Source organism: Capsaspora owczarzaki (genome assembly GCF_000151315.2).
Source record: "Capsaspora owczarzaki ATCC 30864 unplaced genomic scaffold supercont2.4, whole genome shotgun sequence".
In the NCBI taxonomy this organism is placed as follows: domain Eukaryota; class Filasterea; order Ministeriida; family Capsasporidae; genus Capsaspora; species Capsaspora owczarzaki.
The window spans coordinates 159,421-177,862 of record NW_011887295.1 but is presented as its reverse complement, the minus strand read 5'-3'; the positions used below and the strand labels follow the sequence as shown (position 1 = coordinate 177,862).

At 54.6% G+C, this 18,442-nt stretch overlaps 5 protein-coding genes across 5 annotated transcripts; 3 read left to right on the top strand and 2 right to left on the bottom strand.

The window, feature by feature from the left end:
- Nucleotides 1-1,707: 1,707 nt before the first annotated feature.
- CAOG_02860 (ATP-binding cassette transporter 1) lies at nucleotides 1,708-10,004 on the bottom strand. Its single transcript, XM_004363642.2, has 13 exons — nucleotides 9,767-10,004; nucleotides 9,437-9,542; nucleotides 8,736-8,808; nucleotides 8,336-8,622; nucleotides 8,156-8,235; nucleotides 7,789-8,063; nucleotides 7,639-7,714; nucleotides 7,427-7,564; nucleotides 7,257-7,362; nucleotides 6,985-7,133; nucleotides 2,964-6,869; nucleotides 2,780-2,872; nucleotides 1,708-2,637 (listed from the first exon to the last, which is right to left on the bottom strand). Exons 1-13 carry the CDS (start codon nucleotides 9,914-9,916, stop codon nucleotides 1,861-1,863), a joined length of 6,216 nt encoding a protein of 2,071 aa, XP_004363699.2. The 5' UTR covers nucleotides 9,917-10,004; the 3' UTR covers nucleotides 1,708-1,860.
- A 278-nt stretch (nucleotides 10,005-10,282) lies between these two features.
- CAOG_02859 (hypothetical protein) lies at nucleotides 10,283-11,916 on the top strand (the record flags this gene model as incomplete). The annotated part of the gene is made up of 4 exons (XM_004363641.2): nucleotides 10,283-10,345; nucleotides 10,445-10,648; nucleotides 10,800-11,546; nucleotides 11,632-11,916. The coding sequence occupies 4 exons, from the start codon at nucleotides 10,283-10,285 to the stop codon at nucleotides 11,914-11,916; spliced, it is 1,299 nt and encodes a 432-aa protein (XP_004363698.2).
- A 174-nt stretch (nucleotides 11,917-12,090) lies between these two features.
- Nucleotides 12,091-13,799, top strand: CAOG_02858 (hypothetical protein). Its single transcript, XM_004363640.2, has 6 exons — nucleotides 12,091-12,654; nucleotides 12,812-12,904; nucleotides 12,989-13,042; nucleotides 13,121-13,262; nucleotides 13,362-13,403; nucleotides 13,501-13,799. The coding sequence occupies exons 1-6, from the start codon at nucleotides 12,203-12,205 to the stop codon at nucleotides 13,714-13,716; spliced, it is 999 nt and encodes a 332-aa protein (XP_004363697.1). The 5' UTR covers nucleotides 12,091-12,202; the 3' UTR covers nucleotides 13,717-13,799.
- Nucleotides 13,774-17,093, bottom strand: CAOG_02857 (hypothetical protein). Its single transcript, XM_004363639.2, has 2 exons — nucleotides 16,393-17,093; nucleotides 13,774-16,251 (listed from the first exon to the last, which is right to left on the bottom strand). Exons 1-2 carry the CDS (start codon nucleotides 16,955-16,957, stop codon nucleotides 13,910-13,912), a joined length of 2,907 nt encoding a protein of 968 aa, XP_004363696.1. The 5' UTR covers nucleotides 16,958-17,093; the 3' UTR covers nucleotides 13,774-13,909.
- A 293-nt stretch (nucleotides 17,094-17,386) lies between these two features.
- CAOG_02856 (5,10-methenyltetrahydrofolate synthetase) lies at nucleotides 17,387-18,424 on the top strand. The gene is made up of 2 exons (XM_004363638.2): nucleotides 17,387-18,114; nucleotides 18,205-18,424. Exons 1-2 carry the CDS (start codon nucleotides 17,459-17,461, stop codon nucleotides 18,332-18,334), a joined length of 786 nt encoding a protein of 261 aa, XP_004363695.1. The 5' UTR covers nucleotides 17,387-17,458; the 3' UTR covers nucleotides 18,335-18,424.
- Nucleotides 18,425-18,442: the final 18 nt, after the last annotated feature.

Here is an 18,442-nt window from a genome sequence, read left to right as displayed (position 1 = left end):
TCGGACGATGACTTCATGTCCTGCTCGTGATTCCAGACACCATGAGCATTTCCAGGCAAGTCAACTCGCTTTACTGTTGATCACGCGTTTTTTGCTTCTGTTTTCTTTTTTTTTCTCGTCGGGCAAGTTCTCACCCGCATCTCTCTCGATTCGAACAGGCTCATCAAGACAACTACACCATGACCTTTTTGGCTCCCAACGTTACTTGCGCCAACTGCATCCTGCGTGTTCGCTACGAATCGCACAGTAATACAGTTTACAAGCATGGATGTTGTCGCAAACGCAACATCTCACCTTGATTGCCATGTTTTCACAATTTCCTACAGAGCCTGGTGAACACCGCTTCTATCAGTGCGCAGACATTTCCATCAGCGCTGCGTCCGGCCCCGCTGCTCCCAGTACGGTACCTCTGTGGTTTTTTGCTTTTGCTTTTTACGAAATTTTTTTTTCTCGATCTGGCCCTGCGACTCATTGTAAAAACCCTCCTCACCCCCCTCCAAACCCCTCTACATCCAGCCTCCAACGCGGTGCTGCACGGAATCGCCTTCACCGAGCTCGACTGGACCGCTTCGCGCAGCGAGTATGTCGAGGTCGACGTCACCACCGGAGCCATCAACGTTTTGGCTGCCATTCCATTTGCCGTGCGTACTTCTGGGCCCTCCGACATGCCGTACGCGGAGGCCAAGTCTGTCAACTCTCCTTTCATTCTCGACCAGATTGAAGCGCACGATCGCGCCACATTCACGCGCTACTACCTGGCCTCGTCCACCGGCCCGATCGGTGCCGCGCCAGACCGTCTCTTGTCCATTTCCCCGGTTCCTGGCCAAGCCGGTTATGACATCCGCCTCAAGCCGCTGCCCAACTTTGCCTTCCCACCCAACTCGATCGATTTCCGCCCGTCCACCAACCAGCTCATCTTCCTCTCCATCGAGACCTACAACGCCACCCTGGGCACGTACAAGCTCCGCATTGGTTCTCTCGACCCCGTGTCTGGCTCGTCGTCGACGCTCGTCTACTCTGATCCTGACGACACTTTTGTCAACAGCCAGTGGACTGCCCTCGATGCTCAGAACGACATTTTCTACTTGCTCATGGGCAACGAAAACGCCCCGGACTCGCTCGAGACTCGTCTGTACACGGTCGACCTTGTCAAGGGAGCCATCACCAAAATCACGTCGCCAGATTTCTCAAAGTACACGATTTCCTCCATTTACTTTTACAAGGGCAAGCTCTACACCCTTTCTCCTGGCCTCGTTGGTGATGCCACCATCTGGACTCTTGTTACCATTGATGCTGTCAGCGGTATGTGATGGGCGGGCCTTTCTCTGGAGTGTGTGGTGTCAAGTTTGCTTCTCGAGTTGCTTATTTTTTTCAATTGTTTTTTTGTTTTTTTGCTGCATGTTTAACGCAGGTGCCGTCACTCCCGTCTCGGTCATTGCCCCAGCTGACCTCTTTGTCAACTACTATGGTGGTGCTGTTTTCGGCTTTGACGACGTCAATGGCATTCTGTACTACCAGTTCGTTGTCGCCGACCAGCAAACCAGCACGATTGCCACCATTTCCCTTGATACTGGCAAGGTCACTTTCTCTGGCCAGTCTGTGATGCGCCATGTGCACAACCTTGCTCTTTAACACATCCGAGTGAGAAGACAGAGCATCGGCTGCTGCTGCTGTCGTTGATGCATGCAAACGAGAAAAAAAAAAAGTACATTGTTCAGAAAATACAAGAGTACACGAAAACATCACACAACACAATCAACAAGTCACATATCATCAAAGTTCTGCTACAAGGAAACTAGCAAATAAACCAACGAAAACAAACAAACAACACACAAAAAAACAAACAAACAAAGGCAGGGATTACGGCTGTGCACCTCCCTCCTGGAAACGCGCAAACCCGACGAAAACCTGCTCGAGCGTCGTTTGATTGACAGAGTAGTCTTCGATCTCCAAAGAGTCGCGCTTGTCCTCCATGCGGGAAAAGATGGAGGCGAGCGACACCGAGCTCTGGGCCGAGTTTGACGACGTCGAGTTGGCGCTTGGAAGCTGGTACTGCACAAGCGTATTGTGCTCCTCTTTCAAGCGCGCGTCTGGGAAGCTGTCTACAATATATTGCTTGAGTTCTGCGAGCTTGTTTTGCGCGCCTTCTCGAAGCTTGATGATGAGAGTGTAGCCCACGCCGTACTGGCTCTTGAGATGCTGCGCGCTGCCCATGCAACGGAACTTGCCATTCACCATGATGGCCATGCGGGTGCAGAGCGCCTCGCACTCCTCCATCGAGTGCGACGTAAAGACAATGCACCGTCCGTTCATCATGAGACTCGAAATGACATCCCACAGGAAGCGACGTGCCTTCGGGTCCATGCCCGTGGTGGGCTCGTCCATGAAAATGACGGCAGGATTGCCGACAAGCGCGATCGCCGTCGACAGCTTGCGCTTGTTACCGCCAGAGTATGTGCCGCAAGGGCGGTCGGCATACTTGTCCAGCTGCAGCTTTCGAATGCACCAATCGACCACCTTCGGAATGTGCGGCTCGAGCAATCCGCGAAGGCGTGCGTACATGAACAAGAGCTCTCGGGCGGTCAAGAGCTCGTTCAGTGCATCAAACTGGGGGCAGTATCCAATGCGTTGGCGGACCTATTGTCAGCAAAACGGATAAGAAGGAGGGTGAGTAACCGACAAAGAACTGGCGAAGGCAGCGGTAGAGATCGAGAGAAACGAAAGTCGAGAGAAACGGAAAAAAAATCGAACGAAAACCGAAAAATCGAAAGAAACTCACATCGATTTGCTCGCGGTAAATACTATAACCGTCGAGGAACGCATCGCCAATGGTAGGATTACAATCGCCAGTCAGCATGCGGAAGGTGGTTGTCTGCGGACGCCAAAAAAAAAAATCACAAATTCATGAATGAATCACCTGCAAAACAAGCCAGCTACAACGCCCACCAACCCTAGCAACCTACCTTGCCGGCGCCGTTGACGCCCAAAAGCCCAAAGCACTCGCCAGTCTTGATGCCAACAGAAAGATGATCGACGGCGACTTTGACGTTATCGCCTTGACGGAAGGTCTTGCCGAGCTCCTTCACAATCATAATGTCGCGCTGAGCTTGAGCGGCAGGGGTTTCAATGTCCACATGGTGGGTGTGAGCAGCGCGCTGCGCTCGTCGCGTGGCTTTGCGCAGTTGTTGCTGCTCCCGCTCGCGGTCCTGCAGGGTGAATTTCTCGATCGGGAGTGCAAGCACGCGGCGGCGTTCCTGGATGACATCGTCGTCCTCGACAATCATGGCGATACCTTCCGGATCGTGCGTGAGAATGCCAAATGACTCGGCTTGGGGCGTCGTACCCACCGACTGCAATTCTACATGAGCACTGCTGGCGCTGTGCCCATTGCCTTGTCGAGCAGATTGAGCGTTCAGGTCGCGCACATACTGGGGCAGGTCGTTGTCATCGTTGTCGTCCACGTCTTCGGTGTCAGTAATGTTGAGCAAGCCCTTGCGGCCTCGAGCAGGCGCAACACGACTCTCGCCTTCGCCGGTGCTGGCAATGCTGTACGCGTGCCCTTCCTGGCGGCGACTGAACACCCTGCGCAACCACAAGCCAGCATTCCGCTTGGCATCGCCAAGACGAACAACAAGGCGGTGATAGACGGGCGAAACAGAAGTGCGCTCGATGATGAGGACGAGCGCGAAAAAGACAAAGCCCTCGATCGTCATGCAGAGAACATTCTTGCCAACGACATCCCAGGAAAGCGGGTCGGCGAATCGGCTTTGGCCAATGGTGGCCAAGTACTGATTGATGAGCTGGTTGATGGCAAGATCCATGATGCCGCGGCCCATGCAGTAGTTTGGCAAGAGCAAGAACGCGACCTTGAGAATGTCGTTGATGGCGAGCAGCTCGGGGTCGTCCGGGAAGAGATCGAGCATGAACGTCGCAATCACACTCGTGATGCCAGTGATGAGATTGACGCAGATCAGCGTCACATACGCGGTGGGAGGGACTTCAAACAGGTACGACAAGCAATACATGAGCGGCGTCATGGACCAGGCATACAGGAGGAAGAGAATGGCCACCGCCGTAAAGTTCACGCCAGAGTACGCTTCGTCGTTGAAGGCCACAAAGATGATGAGGGCCACCAAGATGGGGAACATGAAGGTGAACAAGTCCCAGACGAAAGTGGCAATCCAGTAGCTCGCCGAGTTGACGCCGCTGACAAACTGCATGTGCTTGGACTTGGACTGTCGCTCGGACACGACGTACAAGACAAAGCTGGCCGGAACGAAGGCGAACGCAATCATGATAAAGATGCCGACAACGAGGTCAGTGCCTTGTCGCCTGTACTCGTTGGCCTTGTCTTGGGCGGTGGTAGGCCACGCATGGTTGATGGTGACAATTTGGTACGACTCGGCGTTGACAAGCATACCCAGCAGGGCGTTGTGGTAGCGGTTGAGCATTGTGGCAATGCCGTGACGGAACTCGCCACGATACCAAACGGTCGAGTTGGCCATGACGAGGCCAGGGATGGGCGCCGAGTTGTTAAAGGTGAAGCCACCATAGCTCGAGCGCTGCATCTGATAGTTGTTGGCCATTACATAGCCTTGCATGTCCGTGTCTGTCATGTTGCGGTAGCTGTCGATGTGGTGCACAATGGGCAGGAGATGCTGGAAGAAATTGTTTGCGTAGGGTTGGCAGTTGGGTCCGAACGTTCCATACATCATCATGTTGCCGCTGCGGTCGATCAGGGCCGTGTCCAGAGTCAACGGCGGAAGGTCGGTGGGAGGAGGGTAAATGAGTGCAATGGCCATGGCAATGCAGATGAAGGCAGCAGGAACGAACAGCTGCGACGCCACAGCCTTCTTGTCACGTTTAGCGTGGTGCAAGCGCTTGATAATCATGGCTACGAGTTGCTGAAGACGAAGAGCGAGACCAGACACGACCACATGGTTGACGCTGGCCATGTCGACCTCATTCTCAAAATCGCGCGCGAGGCGCATGCCGCCCTTGGCCGAGCCCTTGTCTCCGCGATTAGCACTCTTCTTGGTTGGGCCACCAGAGGCAGCAGTCGTCGTCGCCGGTGCGGCCAAGGACGCCGATCGCGACCGCGAACGTGAAGCAGCAGAGGCACCGGTTTCGAGGCTGTCGAGCTGGATGGCAAAGGCGTCGTCGTTGGTCCGGTACGCGCCCATTCCGTGTCCGTTGGTGTGAGTTTCGTACGCGTCATCGCCATGATCGACGGCCAGGTCATCCTCGTCCGAGACAAACTCAAGCCGACCGTTGGCTTCGCGGGGAGTTGCGCCATTGCTCCCTTGTGGCAGCGCCATGTGGCTCTTTCGCGATCGAGTCGTCGATCCGGCCACTTTGTCCGACTCTTCCTCGTCTGCCGCAGCTTGCTCCTCTTCGTGCAAGTCTCCAACGCGCAAAAACACCTCCTCGAGCGTTGTCACGCCGACACCATAGCTGGAAATGCCAAGTTCCGCAAGCCTGGCTTCAAGGGCGGCAAACAGGGCCGGGAAGACGCTCGACTGATCGGAAGGCAGGGTGTACGAGAGCTCTGCACCAATGTCGCCCGTAAGATTGACCTTCGGAACGAACGAGCGCAGGAAGGCGGTGACGTCGCTCTCCTTGGTCGCGTCCGACCGCTTGACAAGCGTCATGTGGTAGCCAATGCCAAAGCGCTTCTTCAAGAAAAGCGAGGCACCAACGCAGCGCAGTTGACCGTCAGCTACAATGGCGATGCGATCTGCCAGCAGATCGGCCTCTTCCATGTAGTGCGTCGAGAGAATGATGGAGCGGCCTGCCTTGTGGCGAATCACCAAGTCCCAAATGGCACGACGCGCATACGGGTCGACGCCTGCAGTCGGTTCGTCGAGAATGACCGTCTTGGATCCGCCAATGAACGCGATCGCAACCGAGAGCTTGCGCTTCATGCCGCCCGACAAGGTTCCAGCGAGGGAGTGCTCCTTGTCCACGAGACCAACACTCTTGAGCATGGCATCCACGTCGGCCTTGATGTACGACTTTTCCACGCCTTTCAGGGCAGAGTAAAACTCCATGTGATCGCGCACGCTCAGGTAGTCAAACAACACATTGTACTGGGGGCAGATACCAAGGCTTTGGCGAACGCCGTCGATTTGGGTCTGGATGTCAAAGCCGTTGACCAAGGCGGTGCCGGATGTCGGCTGGAAGAGACCCGTGAGAATGGACATGGTGGTGGTTTTGCCAGCGCCGTTGTGGCCCAGCAGCGCCGTCACTTGGTCTTCGTAGATGCGCAGGGTGAGGTTTTTCAAGGCAACCTTGCCGTTTTCGTAGACCTTGCGCAGGCGGCGAATGTCCACTCCCTTCCGAAGCCCCTTCGGCTCTGCCTCACAGTCCTCGGGTTCCAGGTTGTTGGCTGCGGCGGTAGTGAGCGAGTCCACATCAACGCCATCATGGCCGCCATCCAAATCCGTTTGAATGTTCCAGGGGTCGCGCGAGCGGTTTGACACGCGAGCCCACCAGCGGGAAAAGACGCTTGTCGAGGACGGAGCCGCCTCTCCGGCCGTGTTGCCTCGCCAGTACGAGGCCGTGAATGGAAAATTCCACGGGCGCGGCACACCGTACTTGCCCGGCGCGACACCTTCAATATACCAGGCGAGCGTGAGGTAGAGGATGGCGTCCACGACCATCATGAGCATGGCGTCACGGAAGGTAAAGTTGTCGCCAAACTCAACAATGTTATACGTGTTCCAGTCGATAGAATCGCCACGGCGTTCGTACTCTGCCAAGTACGTGGCGCCGACGCCAAATGCTGTTGTGGAGCACAGACAGGCAAAGAACTTGATCCCACGGCTCAAAATGAGCGAGTTGCGTTGAACCAGCACGTATGGCAAGTACTGCAGAAACAAAGGAGGCAAACGAAGCACGAGCAAAAGAGCGTGAAAGTGAGAAATTGGTTTGTTGTTTCCAAAAAAAAAACCGGTAAAGGTAACTGGCACGAGAAGAACCTACAGTCATAAAGTAGATGATACCGGCGCAGGCAGCGGCGAGGCGGGCACGCGAGAAGAAGACGCTGATCAAGAAGGTCAAGGAGATGGTGGAGAGGACAAAGCACATCATGAAAACAAATGTCAAGCTCGGCGAAGAGTGCGCGAGCACGGCTACGGGAAATAAACAACAAACAAACAAAAAAACCGGAGAACAGGACAGAAAGGCAAGAAAAGTCGAATTCAGAAGGGATTAGTGGTGGGTCAGAGCACAAACTCAGAATGAACTGTACGTACTGCCCGCAAAGATGGTGAAGCAAGCCAACGCGACGGAAATGGTCATCATGATCAGACTGGAGAGATACCAGCTGGACCAGTAGACGCCAGCGCTCAAGCCCATCATCTGTCCAAGTGACAAATGTCAGTGTAGGGTCTCAGAGTGCAACAGCGCTCGACAATTTGCAAACCTTCATGATCTCCTTAAGGCGCTGTTCCTTCTCGTAAACAATGCTTTTCACAAGCATGGACACAGAGTAGACGAATGAAAGCGTCATCAGCAGCGGGAAGGTTGTTGCGATAGCGCCCGCAAAGCCATCCGATGTGTACTGTCAAGCTCAGCGTAGGACCAAACAAGCAAAAAAAAAAAAAAAAAACGCCGAGCCGAATCGAACATCTTTACCGGAGGAAAGGAAAAGCGATTCATGTAGACGTTCGTGTAGGGAAGCGTCTTCTGGCTCAAGAACCGCGTCAATGCGCTGTCAAAATAAAAGAAAATAAATAGAAATCAGCAATCAAATGGGGTCAGAGCAATGCCACCATCATCACGTACCGCTCCATGTAATTCTGGAAAAAGATAAAGCCGCGAGTCGCATAGGTGTCTGTGCCGGAAGGAGAAGTGCGGACTTCGGTCATACTGCGCGCCGTGCTTGGCGTCTGGTCGGGGAGAACACGAAGCGCCCATTTGACTTCACCGGGGTTGCGAGACAACCGGGGCTGGCCAGGAATCGAAGTGTTCATCGCTCGAAGGGCGTAGCCACACACAACATCAAAGTTTCCCACAGCGCGTTCGACGAGCTCCGCCTCAGTGTCGTATCCGACAAACATCTGAAGCAGAGCAAACAAAGAGAATGAGCAAAAAAAAACCGCCAATCCTATGTGATTGCAACCAAAGAAAAACGTCGTGGTGGTGCACACACCGGATCCAGGAAGGACACGGGAAAGTAGGAGCCAAATGATTGGACGATATCCTGCTTGATGTACTGGATGAGAATGTCGCCTGACAACAAAGAGAAAAAAACCAGTGAAAGGAGTGATCAGTGGTAAGCGTCGGCGACACTCGAGCTGCCATCCAACGCACCAACAACTGAGCATCTTACTATCACCACCCTTCGGCGCGTAGATGATGCGCTTGCTCAAGAGAATCTCGACGAGATTGGCTCGCCGACCTCGCTCCGGTGCCTGGGCAGTCGGCAAAGGATCCGCAGAGTACTGCCCAACAACAGAGTCGGCTATGGTCCCGAACATGGTTGGAGAAACATCTTCATCAAAAGTGGTTTGATGCGCTTTTGGGGTATTGAATTCAAAAAGCTCTATGAGCCGTTTCAGGGCCAACTGCCGTGCTATTTCGTCGTCCGTTTCATGAGAATCCACGTCGCGCCGGGTGCTGTCGAAAACGAGGTCAAGAAAGATGGGGGAGACCAGCAGCGGTTGGTTGGTTGAGCGGTTGATCAGCACGAAAACAGACGAGACTCGAAAAGTTTGGCAACAGCGACTTACAATAAAGTGTTGTTCGTGAGGGTCATTGTGCAGGAGAGGCCGTTTGAGAGCATGCATTCCGGCGAGTAGTTTACTACCAAGATCGACCGAACAGAACGCGGGGATGAGATGAGAAGATGAGACGTTTGCATGAGCGTTTGTTTTTGCTTTTGCGATGAGCGTTTGTTTGAAATCTGTCTCGCTCATCCTGTTTGTTTCAGCAATCACAATTTTTTTTTGCCCCTTGTTTTGCGTGTTTTGATGTGCGTTGATGGCTTGTTTTGTTGAGTTTGCGGGCGGGTGACACGCGCCACCCGAAACGACGAAACAAACAAACAAAAACACCAAAGAATAAAAAACCTCCGTTGTGCTACCACACAGCGCCCGTGCTTCCCCTCTTTTTCTTGGCGTCGTGCCATGTCGTGGTTTTCAGCATCACATTAAGCTTTGTGTTTTTCATCCCGTCTCCGCAGCTCGAAAATCTCCGACAAGGCTATTTCGCTATTTGTGGTGAAACGCTCGCGGGGGAAAAAATAAAATGAAATAAAAAAATCCGGGATGCGGAAAATAGAAAAAACACACCAAAACCAAGGAAAAGCAGGAAAAGCGCCGAACGCTGGTCATCAGAAATTCCACAGCAGCGGGGGGCTCTCGTGAGTGAGGTGAGATGGTGACACAGAAGGAGATGGGAGGGGAAGGGAAGGGGAAGGCAGATAACTTACAGATGCCGTGCTGCTCGGGGAGGCGGCGATGGCGCACAAGCACGAGAATGATGAAGAGGAAGAGCGGGAGCGAGATTTCGACCAGCGTGGCGAACGGGCGTCGGCGCTGTCATTGTTGGAGAAGGAGGAGAATGAGAGCACGAGTGGTGAGCAATGCGAGAGAGAATGCCAAGGAAGCAGGAGACGAGGGTTGGAGAGAGAGACGACGAGCAGCGTGAGTGAGTGGCTCAGCCAAAGCGCGTCATAGAGCGAAGCACACACTCCTCCACCCTCACACTGACACTGGTACAACACAACACAAGCATGGACCAAAGCACACAAAACACTTGCCTTGATCGTCCAGTTCTTCCACATGAGCAGACGGAACTTGGCAAAGCGGCTCTGGCGACGGGCGTACTGCATTTCCGCAAGTGGCACACTGCCGACCGCCGAGCGCGAGAATGACGCCGCAGACACGTCGCCCTGCTCGCTGCTCTCCATGGGTGGCGCGCGTTGTGTATGAGCAATCGAGTGTTCAGGGGGTGGGGGCGGGGGAATTGAGCGAGGAGGGAAACAGAAGAAAAAGACAAAAAGAAAAAAAAAAGACTGAGATAAAGGATCTGAATCTGAGATTTCTGGATAGGGTTGAATTGTCGAGCTAATATTGGACACAAGCACGACATGACGTGCAGTCAAAACGCTACTTCAATCTGATTTCGAGATTGTCAAAGTTGATCAGCGTCGAAGAGCTTGTTTCGTTATTGAAACGCAACGGAAGAATTGCATTCAGCTTTCTCAATTCTTTCTCAAACTCAGTCTTCGTTCTCAAATTCACTTCAATCGAAATACTGAACGCATCGGCATTGAATGTCCAGTCAAGAGCGAGCAACGCCGTCGTCGTCGTCGTCCTCACATAGCAGGATTGCAACGGTAAAACTCCCAACCCCCCTCCCCCAATGACTTGGCCTCAACTTGACCCTCGCAACTGACTTCTGAACTTGCGCCTCTGACACTGATTGTTGGACGCAGCCCCGGTCGAGCACAGCGGCCCGACAAGCGCCCTTTCCAACAACGAGCAGATCGCCTCATCACTCGTCCTCGTCCACTCCTGCTGCTGCTGCTCCTGCTGCCTCTCCCGCTGCGAGTAGTAACATCAATGCGACCGGCAGCGCACGCAGGCCCGCCGCCGCCGCCGCCGCCGCCGCAGCATCCACTGCCCAGAGCAGTCCAATCGTAAGCCAGCCAAAACAGAAAACCGTTTGAGATTTTCCCGCCAAAAAATCTCGCATCCGTTCGCAGGGCTCAATAGGCTTCTCTCCCCCGACCCCCTCGGCGAGACTTGTTCATGTTGCTTACTGACATGTAATGGGCGATATTTTGCTAGGAGGAGCACTTCCCGCGAGTCCAATCGCTGTCAAACAAGACCTGGCACGCATTCCGCGTCTCGCCGCTCTACCGCATGCAGACAGACGCACAGTCACTTCGGTTGTATAGTCGGTCGTTGACGGCAGCACTCGTGGCGCGCCGCGATCGGAGCCATGCGGCGCTGATTGACGCCAGCAACAGCAACGGCAGTAGCAGCAGCTCAACCGCTGCGAACGGCAGTGCAGAGATTGGTGCTGCCAACATCGGACTGCTCCCGGGCATCGATCGATTGCCGGGCGTACCACGGGCTTTGGGTATTGTGGTGGCGGCGCCTCCGCGTGCGGTGCCGTCGTCGCTCCGGGGTCGGCAACTGCAGGCCGAGGAAACGGCCAAACAAAAGGCCGCCGGTGCTGCCCCAGAAAGCCGCCTGTTGGCCGTGCTCGGCAACTTTCGACGAGCACGACCAGCCGGGAGTGACGCAGCGGGCGGCAACGGCGGCACGGTTCAGGACGACGCAGACAACAAAGACTTTACCTTTCTGCCCTTATTGCTCGTTAAAAGCACACCCCAGCTCACGCAGGAGGTGTGCGGGTGGCTCGAGAGCACGTTTGATTGCAAGGTTACCCACCTCGCCTTTCCGCCGGTCGAGCTGGCTTGGATGGCATTCATGTGGAGCGCGCAGAATGTGAGTTACACGGCTGCTGCTGCTGCCGCTGCTGCTGCTGCCGCTGCTGCTGCCGCCGCCGCCAACGAATCAAGCCCTGCCGTTAGAATTGACATTTGATGTCCCCGCCACTGTCTTTGGTCTCCGGGAAGTAGCATTCGCCATCGATGCCGACACGCTGTTCCAGCTGTGCGATGCGCTCAATCGAAGCAAAGCCGCCCAGCGCGAAGCTGGCGATGCGTCGAGCATGTTTTTGGCCGTGGACACTTCGCAAGCATTCATGAAGGCACTCGAGGAGCACTTTTTCAGCATTTCGGGCATTCGATTATCTGCGCTCCAGCTAACACGCATCGGCACTGGCACTGCCTACGTCGGCGCTGAAGGGCGTGTGAAGCTCTTTAGCCAGAATCCCGTTGTGATTGGCAACGTCCTGAACCAGCTATCCGAGCTTGCGTCCCTCGAGAAGGTGTAAACAAGAAGGGTTTGCTGCTTCTGTACATTGCTCTTTTGTTGTGATTTGCGTTAAGAAACTTTGTCAAAAGACGAGAAACCCTCGGTCTATGTTCACAGTAAGCGTTTCTCAGAAGACAAGGTCGAGGTGATCTTTGTTTCAGGAATCCGATTTCCATTCGTCACTCTTCATACAGTTTCCGAAAAACCCGATCAAAAAAGCCTCAACTCTCGGACAAACGACAAGTCATCCACTAAACTACTCTTACGACTCAATAACACACGCTCAGTACGCTTTCCTGACAATCATGGCTGGGGGAGGACTGCTTGACTCGATTCTGGGGTCGATGCACAAGAAACCAGCTGCAGCAGCGCAGCCACGACCAGCAGCAGCCGCAGCAGCAGCAGCAGCAGCAGCAGCAACAACCACCGGTCCTTCAGCGGACAGCTCAATAGCAGGCAGCCCGACGACGAGCAAGTACGCCATCAATCCGGCGCTGCTGCCGCGGGGCCGGGCGTTGGGGACTGCCGCGCCAAGCACCGCCGCTGCTGGAGCACGAAACGCCTCGGGACAGCTCACACACTCGACACACGCCGCGTCTGCGTCGGCTGCAGCACAACAGACTGCAGCATCGAGTGCGGCGGCAACAGCAGCGGCGGCCGCATCTCAGGCGTCTGCTGCTGCAGCGCTCGCTCAACGCAAGGCAGCTGAAGCCGCAGCAGCACGCGCAGCCAGCGACATGGCAGAGCGATTCAGATTGTATGTGGTTTATGGAAGAAAGTGATGGAAAGCAACTGCGGGATTGTGGGTGGAAGAATGTCTGAGTTGGTGATCTGAGAATGCAACAAGTCTCAGAATCTGAGGGATTGTGTGATTTTCAACTCACTGTTCAACGGTGTCGTTAACATTGCTATAGAGAAAAAGAAGCGCTCGTTAAGAAGGAAAAGGAGCAGCGGCAGGCGTTCCGGGACAAGATGCACGCAGACATGCTCAAATTCATTGGCGACAGGTCAGAATGCTTGGGGATGGGCAAAAATAAGGTTTTCTTGTATGTGGCGTTTCTAACGTGCACTCGTTTGCAAAATCGAAATAGTGCTGCAATGTCGTTGGATTTACCGCCGATGGACAACCTGCAGCGTGCCATCGTGTAAGCGAACAACAAAGCCTTCTTGCTTGAGCGCACTTCTTTTTGGCCTGACTCACCAATCCGTTTTCGTTCACGCAGGCATTCTGTCGCTGATGAGCTCAAGCTCATCACGCATGCGTTTGGCGAAGATGGCGTGGATCGCCACATCAAACTCTTCAAGGCCGAGGCTGCGCCCAGCGCCGAGGATTTGGAGCGATTGAAAGATCCCGAGGCGTTCCAGGTGCGTTGCGCGTCCTGTCATCCTTCAGAAACATGTTTCGGTAGTCACAAACTTGCACGCATACTCATATTCTTTCACACCCTCTGTTCTGCTGTCCAGAAACGACTCGAGGCGTTGGCCAAAGTGGAAGAAGACTCAAAGGTTTGTTGTGCTGCATTCCATTGCGTGGCAAAGGGAGGCGTTTTTCGACCTTTGCTGTCACTGTCACTGACCATGCTTGTGCTCTCTGGCATCATAGATTCCAAGGCAACGCAAAAAGCGACAAGCAGAGGTTCTCGACGCAGACCTCATCCATCAGGTGGAAGTGCGAAAGCGCGACTTGCGCTCAATCGAAGAGCTTCAGGATGTTGTTCGCTCCCAGCGCAGCAAGCGCATCCGAATGGATGGCGAGAACGATGACGTCGAGAGTGACGAAGAAAGTGCTGGTGAGGATGCCGGGTCTGCCACATTTTAGAAACAGATTTACAATTCAACGTTCATCTTCATCAAAACACGGATTCATTAAAACATGTATTCATCAAAACATATATTCCTCAAAACATGCATTCATCAAAACATGTAATCATCAAATTTGTGCACCAAAGACAGCACGAATCGCTCGTCAAAGCCAAAAACATACGTCATCAACAAAAATTAACACTCTCGCACTACTCGGGATGCAACTCGTGCGCATCTGCGTGGGAGTCGTCACGGGGAATGACAACTGGACTTGTGAGATCGCGGCTGGCGGGTTGAGTCGTGACGACAGGCTGCGGGGGAGACCGGATCTGCTGCGCTGGACGCTGTTGAGCCCCAAAGTTTTCCCAACGGGGCTCCGATGACCACTCGCCCTTGGCACTCCAGTTCAGCATAAATGGAGGAACGTAAGGCCGCTCGTGCTCTCGTGAAGTCACGGCGGCGGAGGCAGCCATATCGGCTTCCTGCTGCTCCTTGGCATGGCGGCGAGCGGCACGCTGGAGCTGCCGAGCCTGCCGTTGCTGCTTTTGGGCGACATAGTCTTCCTCATCGTCGGACGCAGCAAACGCCAAATCTGCGTTAAAGTCGTCATCGGATTCCGAGCCGACATCGCTTGGGGCATCCTCGTCGGCGTCGGCCGGAGGAATCACTCCACTGCCGGCCACTGAAACGGACTGAGCCCCGTTTGGTTGCTCGGGAGCGCGCAATTGCCGCGCCATCCGCTCTTGCTTCGAGGGCGGACGGAAGCCAACCAGCGGGTAGCAGCTGACTTTGAAGAATTTGAGCGCAATGAGGAAGAGGGTGAGGACAAGCACAATCAGCAGCGTGCGCGAAATCGGCGAGGCTGCCTCCGTCTTGAGAATGAAAAAGCCGAGCACAATAATCTCGAATATCACGACGCACACGAGAATAAAGTTGATGGAGGTCTTGATGAGCCGTCCGTCGCTCGTGAACGTGGGGTTGTGCACAAAGCACAGTGCATACTTGTCCGACAGGTACTTGAGCCCAAAGTAGACGACGCCGATGACGGTAATGATGGGACAGGTGGTGCTAAACACGAGAACGATGCAAAAAATGGCCGCCAGTCGTGCATACTCTTCGCCGTAGGAAAAAGTTTGCTTTTTCGCCCGCTGGGCTCGTGCAAGCTCCGAAGCTGTCACTGCGCGCCACACGCGGTACTTGAAAACCAAGAGCGGCAGCAAGTTGAGCATGGCAATCGGAATACCCAGCAGCGAAGCCATGAGCAGGTAGTTGACAAACAGCGCGCCATTGTCGGGTAAAAAGACGCACTCAAACTTGTCGACCAAGCTTTCGTTCTTGCCGAGGGTGATTTCAATGAAGGCGTCGGCGCTCGTGAGCAGAAACCCAGGAAGGATCAGGATGGACATGACCAGGTAGGCAAAGGTCTTGCGCGCCAGAGACAAGTGCATGTTGGATCGAGTGCGATGCTCCTCCAGCTCGGTGCTCCAAAAGATGATGAGCGGGAGCAGCAGGGCAAACAAGAAGAGCAGCAGTGTGGGGAGGTAGTTGGTGAGGAAACTCGAGTCGGCGATGGAGGCGGAGATTCCCGAAAAGGCTTCTGTTTTGCTCAGTCGCTCCAAGGAGGAGAGGAGGGAGATGGGAGTGGTAAAGAAGAGCAAGAAGAGCAGCAGGATGGCGTTGACGACCAAAAACCGAATGTACCACGCGAAATTGCTGATTCCGAGGGCAGGCCAGTGAATATCGGACGGCAACGGGGCCAGCTCCACAAACCAGGACGTCGGACGGAGCAGAGCCGAGTGCATCGAGTGTTTGGGCCAGCCGGAGCGGTGTTGGGCAATGATGGTTGCGGCCATTTCTGGTGCTTCGAACGACACGAACGCGATGCCTGCCGACGCGCCCTGGAGCCGCTGTTTGCAAGACTCCACCTGGGCCTCCAGGGCACGGATTTCCTCGCGGTAGTATTCAATGTCGTTGACGACTGGGCCGTAGAACATTGGCTTGCGCGACGTCGGTCCGTCTCCACCGTCGCGTCGGCGCAGCCCCTCGGCACGATCAAGCGCATGGCGAGCATGGCGCAGCCTTTTGAAAACGGACGAAATTTCCCGCACGTCGTAGGCCAGGCGCACGTCCCGAACGGTTGCTTCAGGGTATGCCCACCCAAAATGCTGTCGGACAATCTCGGGCCCCACCTCGATTGGAATGTTGGAAATCATGACCGTGTCGTGCCGCTCGACGCGCCACTGGTGGTGCGTGCGTTGCACCCATGCGTAAAAGCGGCTCAGCGCATAGTACGTGCCAAACGCGTAAACGCCGGTAAAGACAACGTGCACCCAAATGCTGTTGGAATTCGACGGGATGTTGGAGATGGTGGTTGCAGCAAAGCCGTGGAAGCTGTCTGACGCGAGGTAGTTGATTGGCAGCACGACGCCCGTGGACAGGAGGGCCATCGCCGCGGTCAACACGAGCAGGACGCGGGTGAAGACCAAGTAGTGAATTGCGTCAATGCCAGCGGTCTTGCTCATTTCGGCGTCCGTGCGTTTGATCAGCGGACCTGGGAAACAGACCACCAGCAGCAAAAGAGAAGAAGCACCCGGAGTAAGTCAAAAAGTGTTAAAATTCTAACTGCTGCTTTCTGGCTGGATGATGATGATGATGATCATCATCATCATTATCATAATGTAAATGTTCGTACCAATCCATGAGATGTAGCCCATGCCATGGAAGAAGCGGGCGTCGCGATCGTCGACAAGCTCAACGACCGTCTCGTCAGGCTGGTCGTCGTCGTCGTCGTCTTGACTGTCTTGCAGCATTGACTCTGCGCTGCCATTGCCGCCGCCAGCATTCGCAGCATTCGCAGCAGCATTGGCTGGTCGGTCATGGGCGTCGGCGTCAGCGTCAGCAGCGTGGCTGCGTCCCAGCAGGCCGGTTGAGCTGCCCGTCTCGTCGTACGACAGCAGCCGCTGCGCGCTCGGCCGCTTCTTGCTGTACTGCGTTGCTGCTGCTGCACTCGTGCCAGACGGCGTGCTGGTGCTGCTGCTGGTGCTCGCGGTGGCCGTCGCAGCCGAGCTCCGACTTTGGCTGTCCAGCAGTGGCGCGCGTTCAGATGTCTGCGCCGCCGCTCGTGGCGCGCGGTTAAAGTAGCAGAACAGGGCAAAGAGCAGCACGAATCCAGGTATGTTGATGGCGAGGGTCGCAGGGATGCCGCCGTCCTGAAGCCGCTCGGCGGTCGTGTTCAGATTGCACTCGCCTGACGACATTAGCCACGGCACACACACACAACGTCTTCCCTTTCCGTCCCTTCCTCACAGCACAAATTCACACAAATTCAGATGAGAGCTCAACAATAAAAGTTTGGAGCTCAGGAAGAAGGAACAAAAAAAAAAAAAGTGTTTTCAAAGAGTGACAGTGGACTGAGTGTAATGTAATCGGAACAAAAGAGCAGCGATACTACGAATGGAGTCGAGCGAGATAGAGCGAGATCTTGATAGAATGGATAGGTCGATGAAGGGAGAGATCGGAGGGAGGTCAATATGACTGGCGTTGGATTGGAGGCCACAGCCTGATTTGACACTGCATGGTCACTTGTTACTGTTGCGATCTGATCTACGACACAGTGCAAGATATCAACACATTGGATGGATCACTACTCTGCTCTGCTCAGATCTCAAGTCCTCACTCTTGTTTGACAGGGTCTCCAAGGCACTCAGCTACTTTCCCCCTTCCATCATCGCTGTGCCGCGTCCCCTGCCAGAAAAAACATGTCGCTGCAGCTGAAATCGCTGGTTCGGAAGGAGCTTCGTGCGCGGTTGCGAGCAATGGACACTGCGACGCGCGCGGCCGAGTCCAAGCGGATTGTCACTCAAGTGCTGACACAGTGCGAGCGGTACAAGCAGGCCAAGCATGTGGCCATGTTCCTGTCCATGCCGAGCGAGGTGGACACGGCAGAACTGCTGGCCGACTCGCTCAAGGCAGGAAAGACAGTCTATGTGCCGCGCTACGAGGCAGACACGATGGACTTTCTGCGCGTGTACTCGTTGCGCGACATTGCGACGCTGCCGAGGAACGAGATGAACATTGCGCAGCCAGAGTACCATGTCAGCCAATCCGTCCTCACACCCGAGGCGACCGAGGTCGAGATGGCCTCTCCAGCAGAGGCAGCAGGAGGAGCATCTGTGACGACAACTTCTGAGACAACTGCTCCGACCACTGCTCCGACAACTGCTACGACAGCTCACTCTAATACGACGACGACGAACACGACGCCAAGTATCAAAGAGTCTGCCGAAACAGTTGCGCGCGAAAATCCGCTCGACAACGGCAAACTCGACCTCATTCTCGTCCCAGGACTCGGCTTCACGGCAGCAGGCGATCGCATCGGACGAGGAAAGGGCTACTATGACAAGTATCTAACACGGTATGTTTGAAGACAGTGCTCACCGGTGCACTTGGAAACCGTGGAGCAAGAAGAATTCACTCATTCCGTTTGCAAAAATCGCATTGGCAGCATTTTCACAACGTTCGCAGCCAACGGCTGGACCGCTCCTGCAACAATCGCGTTGACGTTTCCGTGTCAAATTATGGACTCTATTCCCACGGATGCCACCGATGTGCGAATTGGCCACGTATTGTTTTGAACAGTGAAGACATTGTTGTTGTTCAAGTCGAGCGCCATCGTTGCCATTGTCCTCTGTTAAACGCGCGTTTTTAATGTGAAGGTTTTTTCTTTCATTGCGACGTTGGTT

What these genes read in the sequence shown, in the direction of transcription:
- CAOG_02860 (XM_004363642.2), bottom strand. Translation starts at nt 9,916, where the DNA reads ATGGAGAGCAGCGAGCAGGGCGACGTGTCTGCGGCGTCATTCTCGCGC. An exon ending in TTCCAGAATTACATGGAGCG is followed by an intron (nt 7,715 to 7,788) that starts GTACGTGATGAT and finishes TTATTTTGACAG; the next exon opens with CGCATTGACGCGGTTCTTGA. An exon ending in GCCTTAAGGAGATCATGAAG is followed by an intron (nt 7,363 to 7,426) that starts GTTTGCAAATTG and finishes TCACTTGGACAG; the next exon opens with ATGATGGGCTTGAGCGCTGG.
- CAOG_02858 (XM_004363640.2), top strand. Translation starts at nt 12,203, where the DNA reads ATGGCTGGGGGAGGACTGCTTGACTCGATTCTGGGGTCGATGCACAAG. An exon ending in ATGGCAGAGCGATTCAGATT is followed by an intron (nt 12,655 to 12,811) that starts GTATGTGGTTTA and finishes ACATTGCTATAG; the next exon opens with AGAAAAAGAAGCGCTCGTTA. An exon ending in AACCTGCAGCGTGCCATCGT is followed by an intron (nt 13,043 to 13,120) that starts GTAAGCGAACAA and finishes TCGTTCACGCAG; the next exon opens with GCATTCTGTCGCTGATGAGC.
- CAOG_02856 (XM_004363638.2), top strand. Translation starts at nt 17,459, where the DNA reads ATGTCGCTGCAGCTGAAATCGCTGGTTCGGAAGGAGCTTCGTGCGCGG. An exon ending in TATGACAAGTATCTAACACG is followed by an intron (nt 18,115 to 18,204) that starts GTATGTTTGAAG and finishes TCGCATTGGCAG; the next exon opens with CATTTTCACAACGTTCGCAG.
- CAOG_02857 (XM_004363639.2), bottom strand. Translation starts at nt 16,957, where the DNA reads ATGTCGTCAGGCGAGTGCAATCTGAACACGACCGCCGAGCGGCTTCAG. An exon ending in GGGCTACATCTCATGGATTG is followed by an intron (nt 16,252 to 16,392) that starts GTACGAACATTT and finishes TCTGTTTCCCAG; the next exon opens with GTCCGCTGATCAAACGCACG.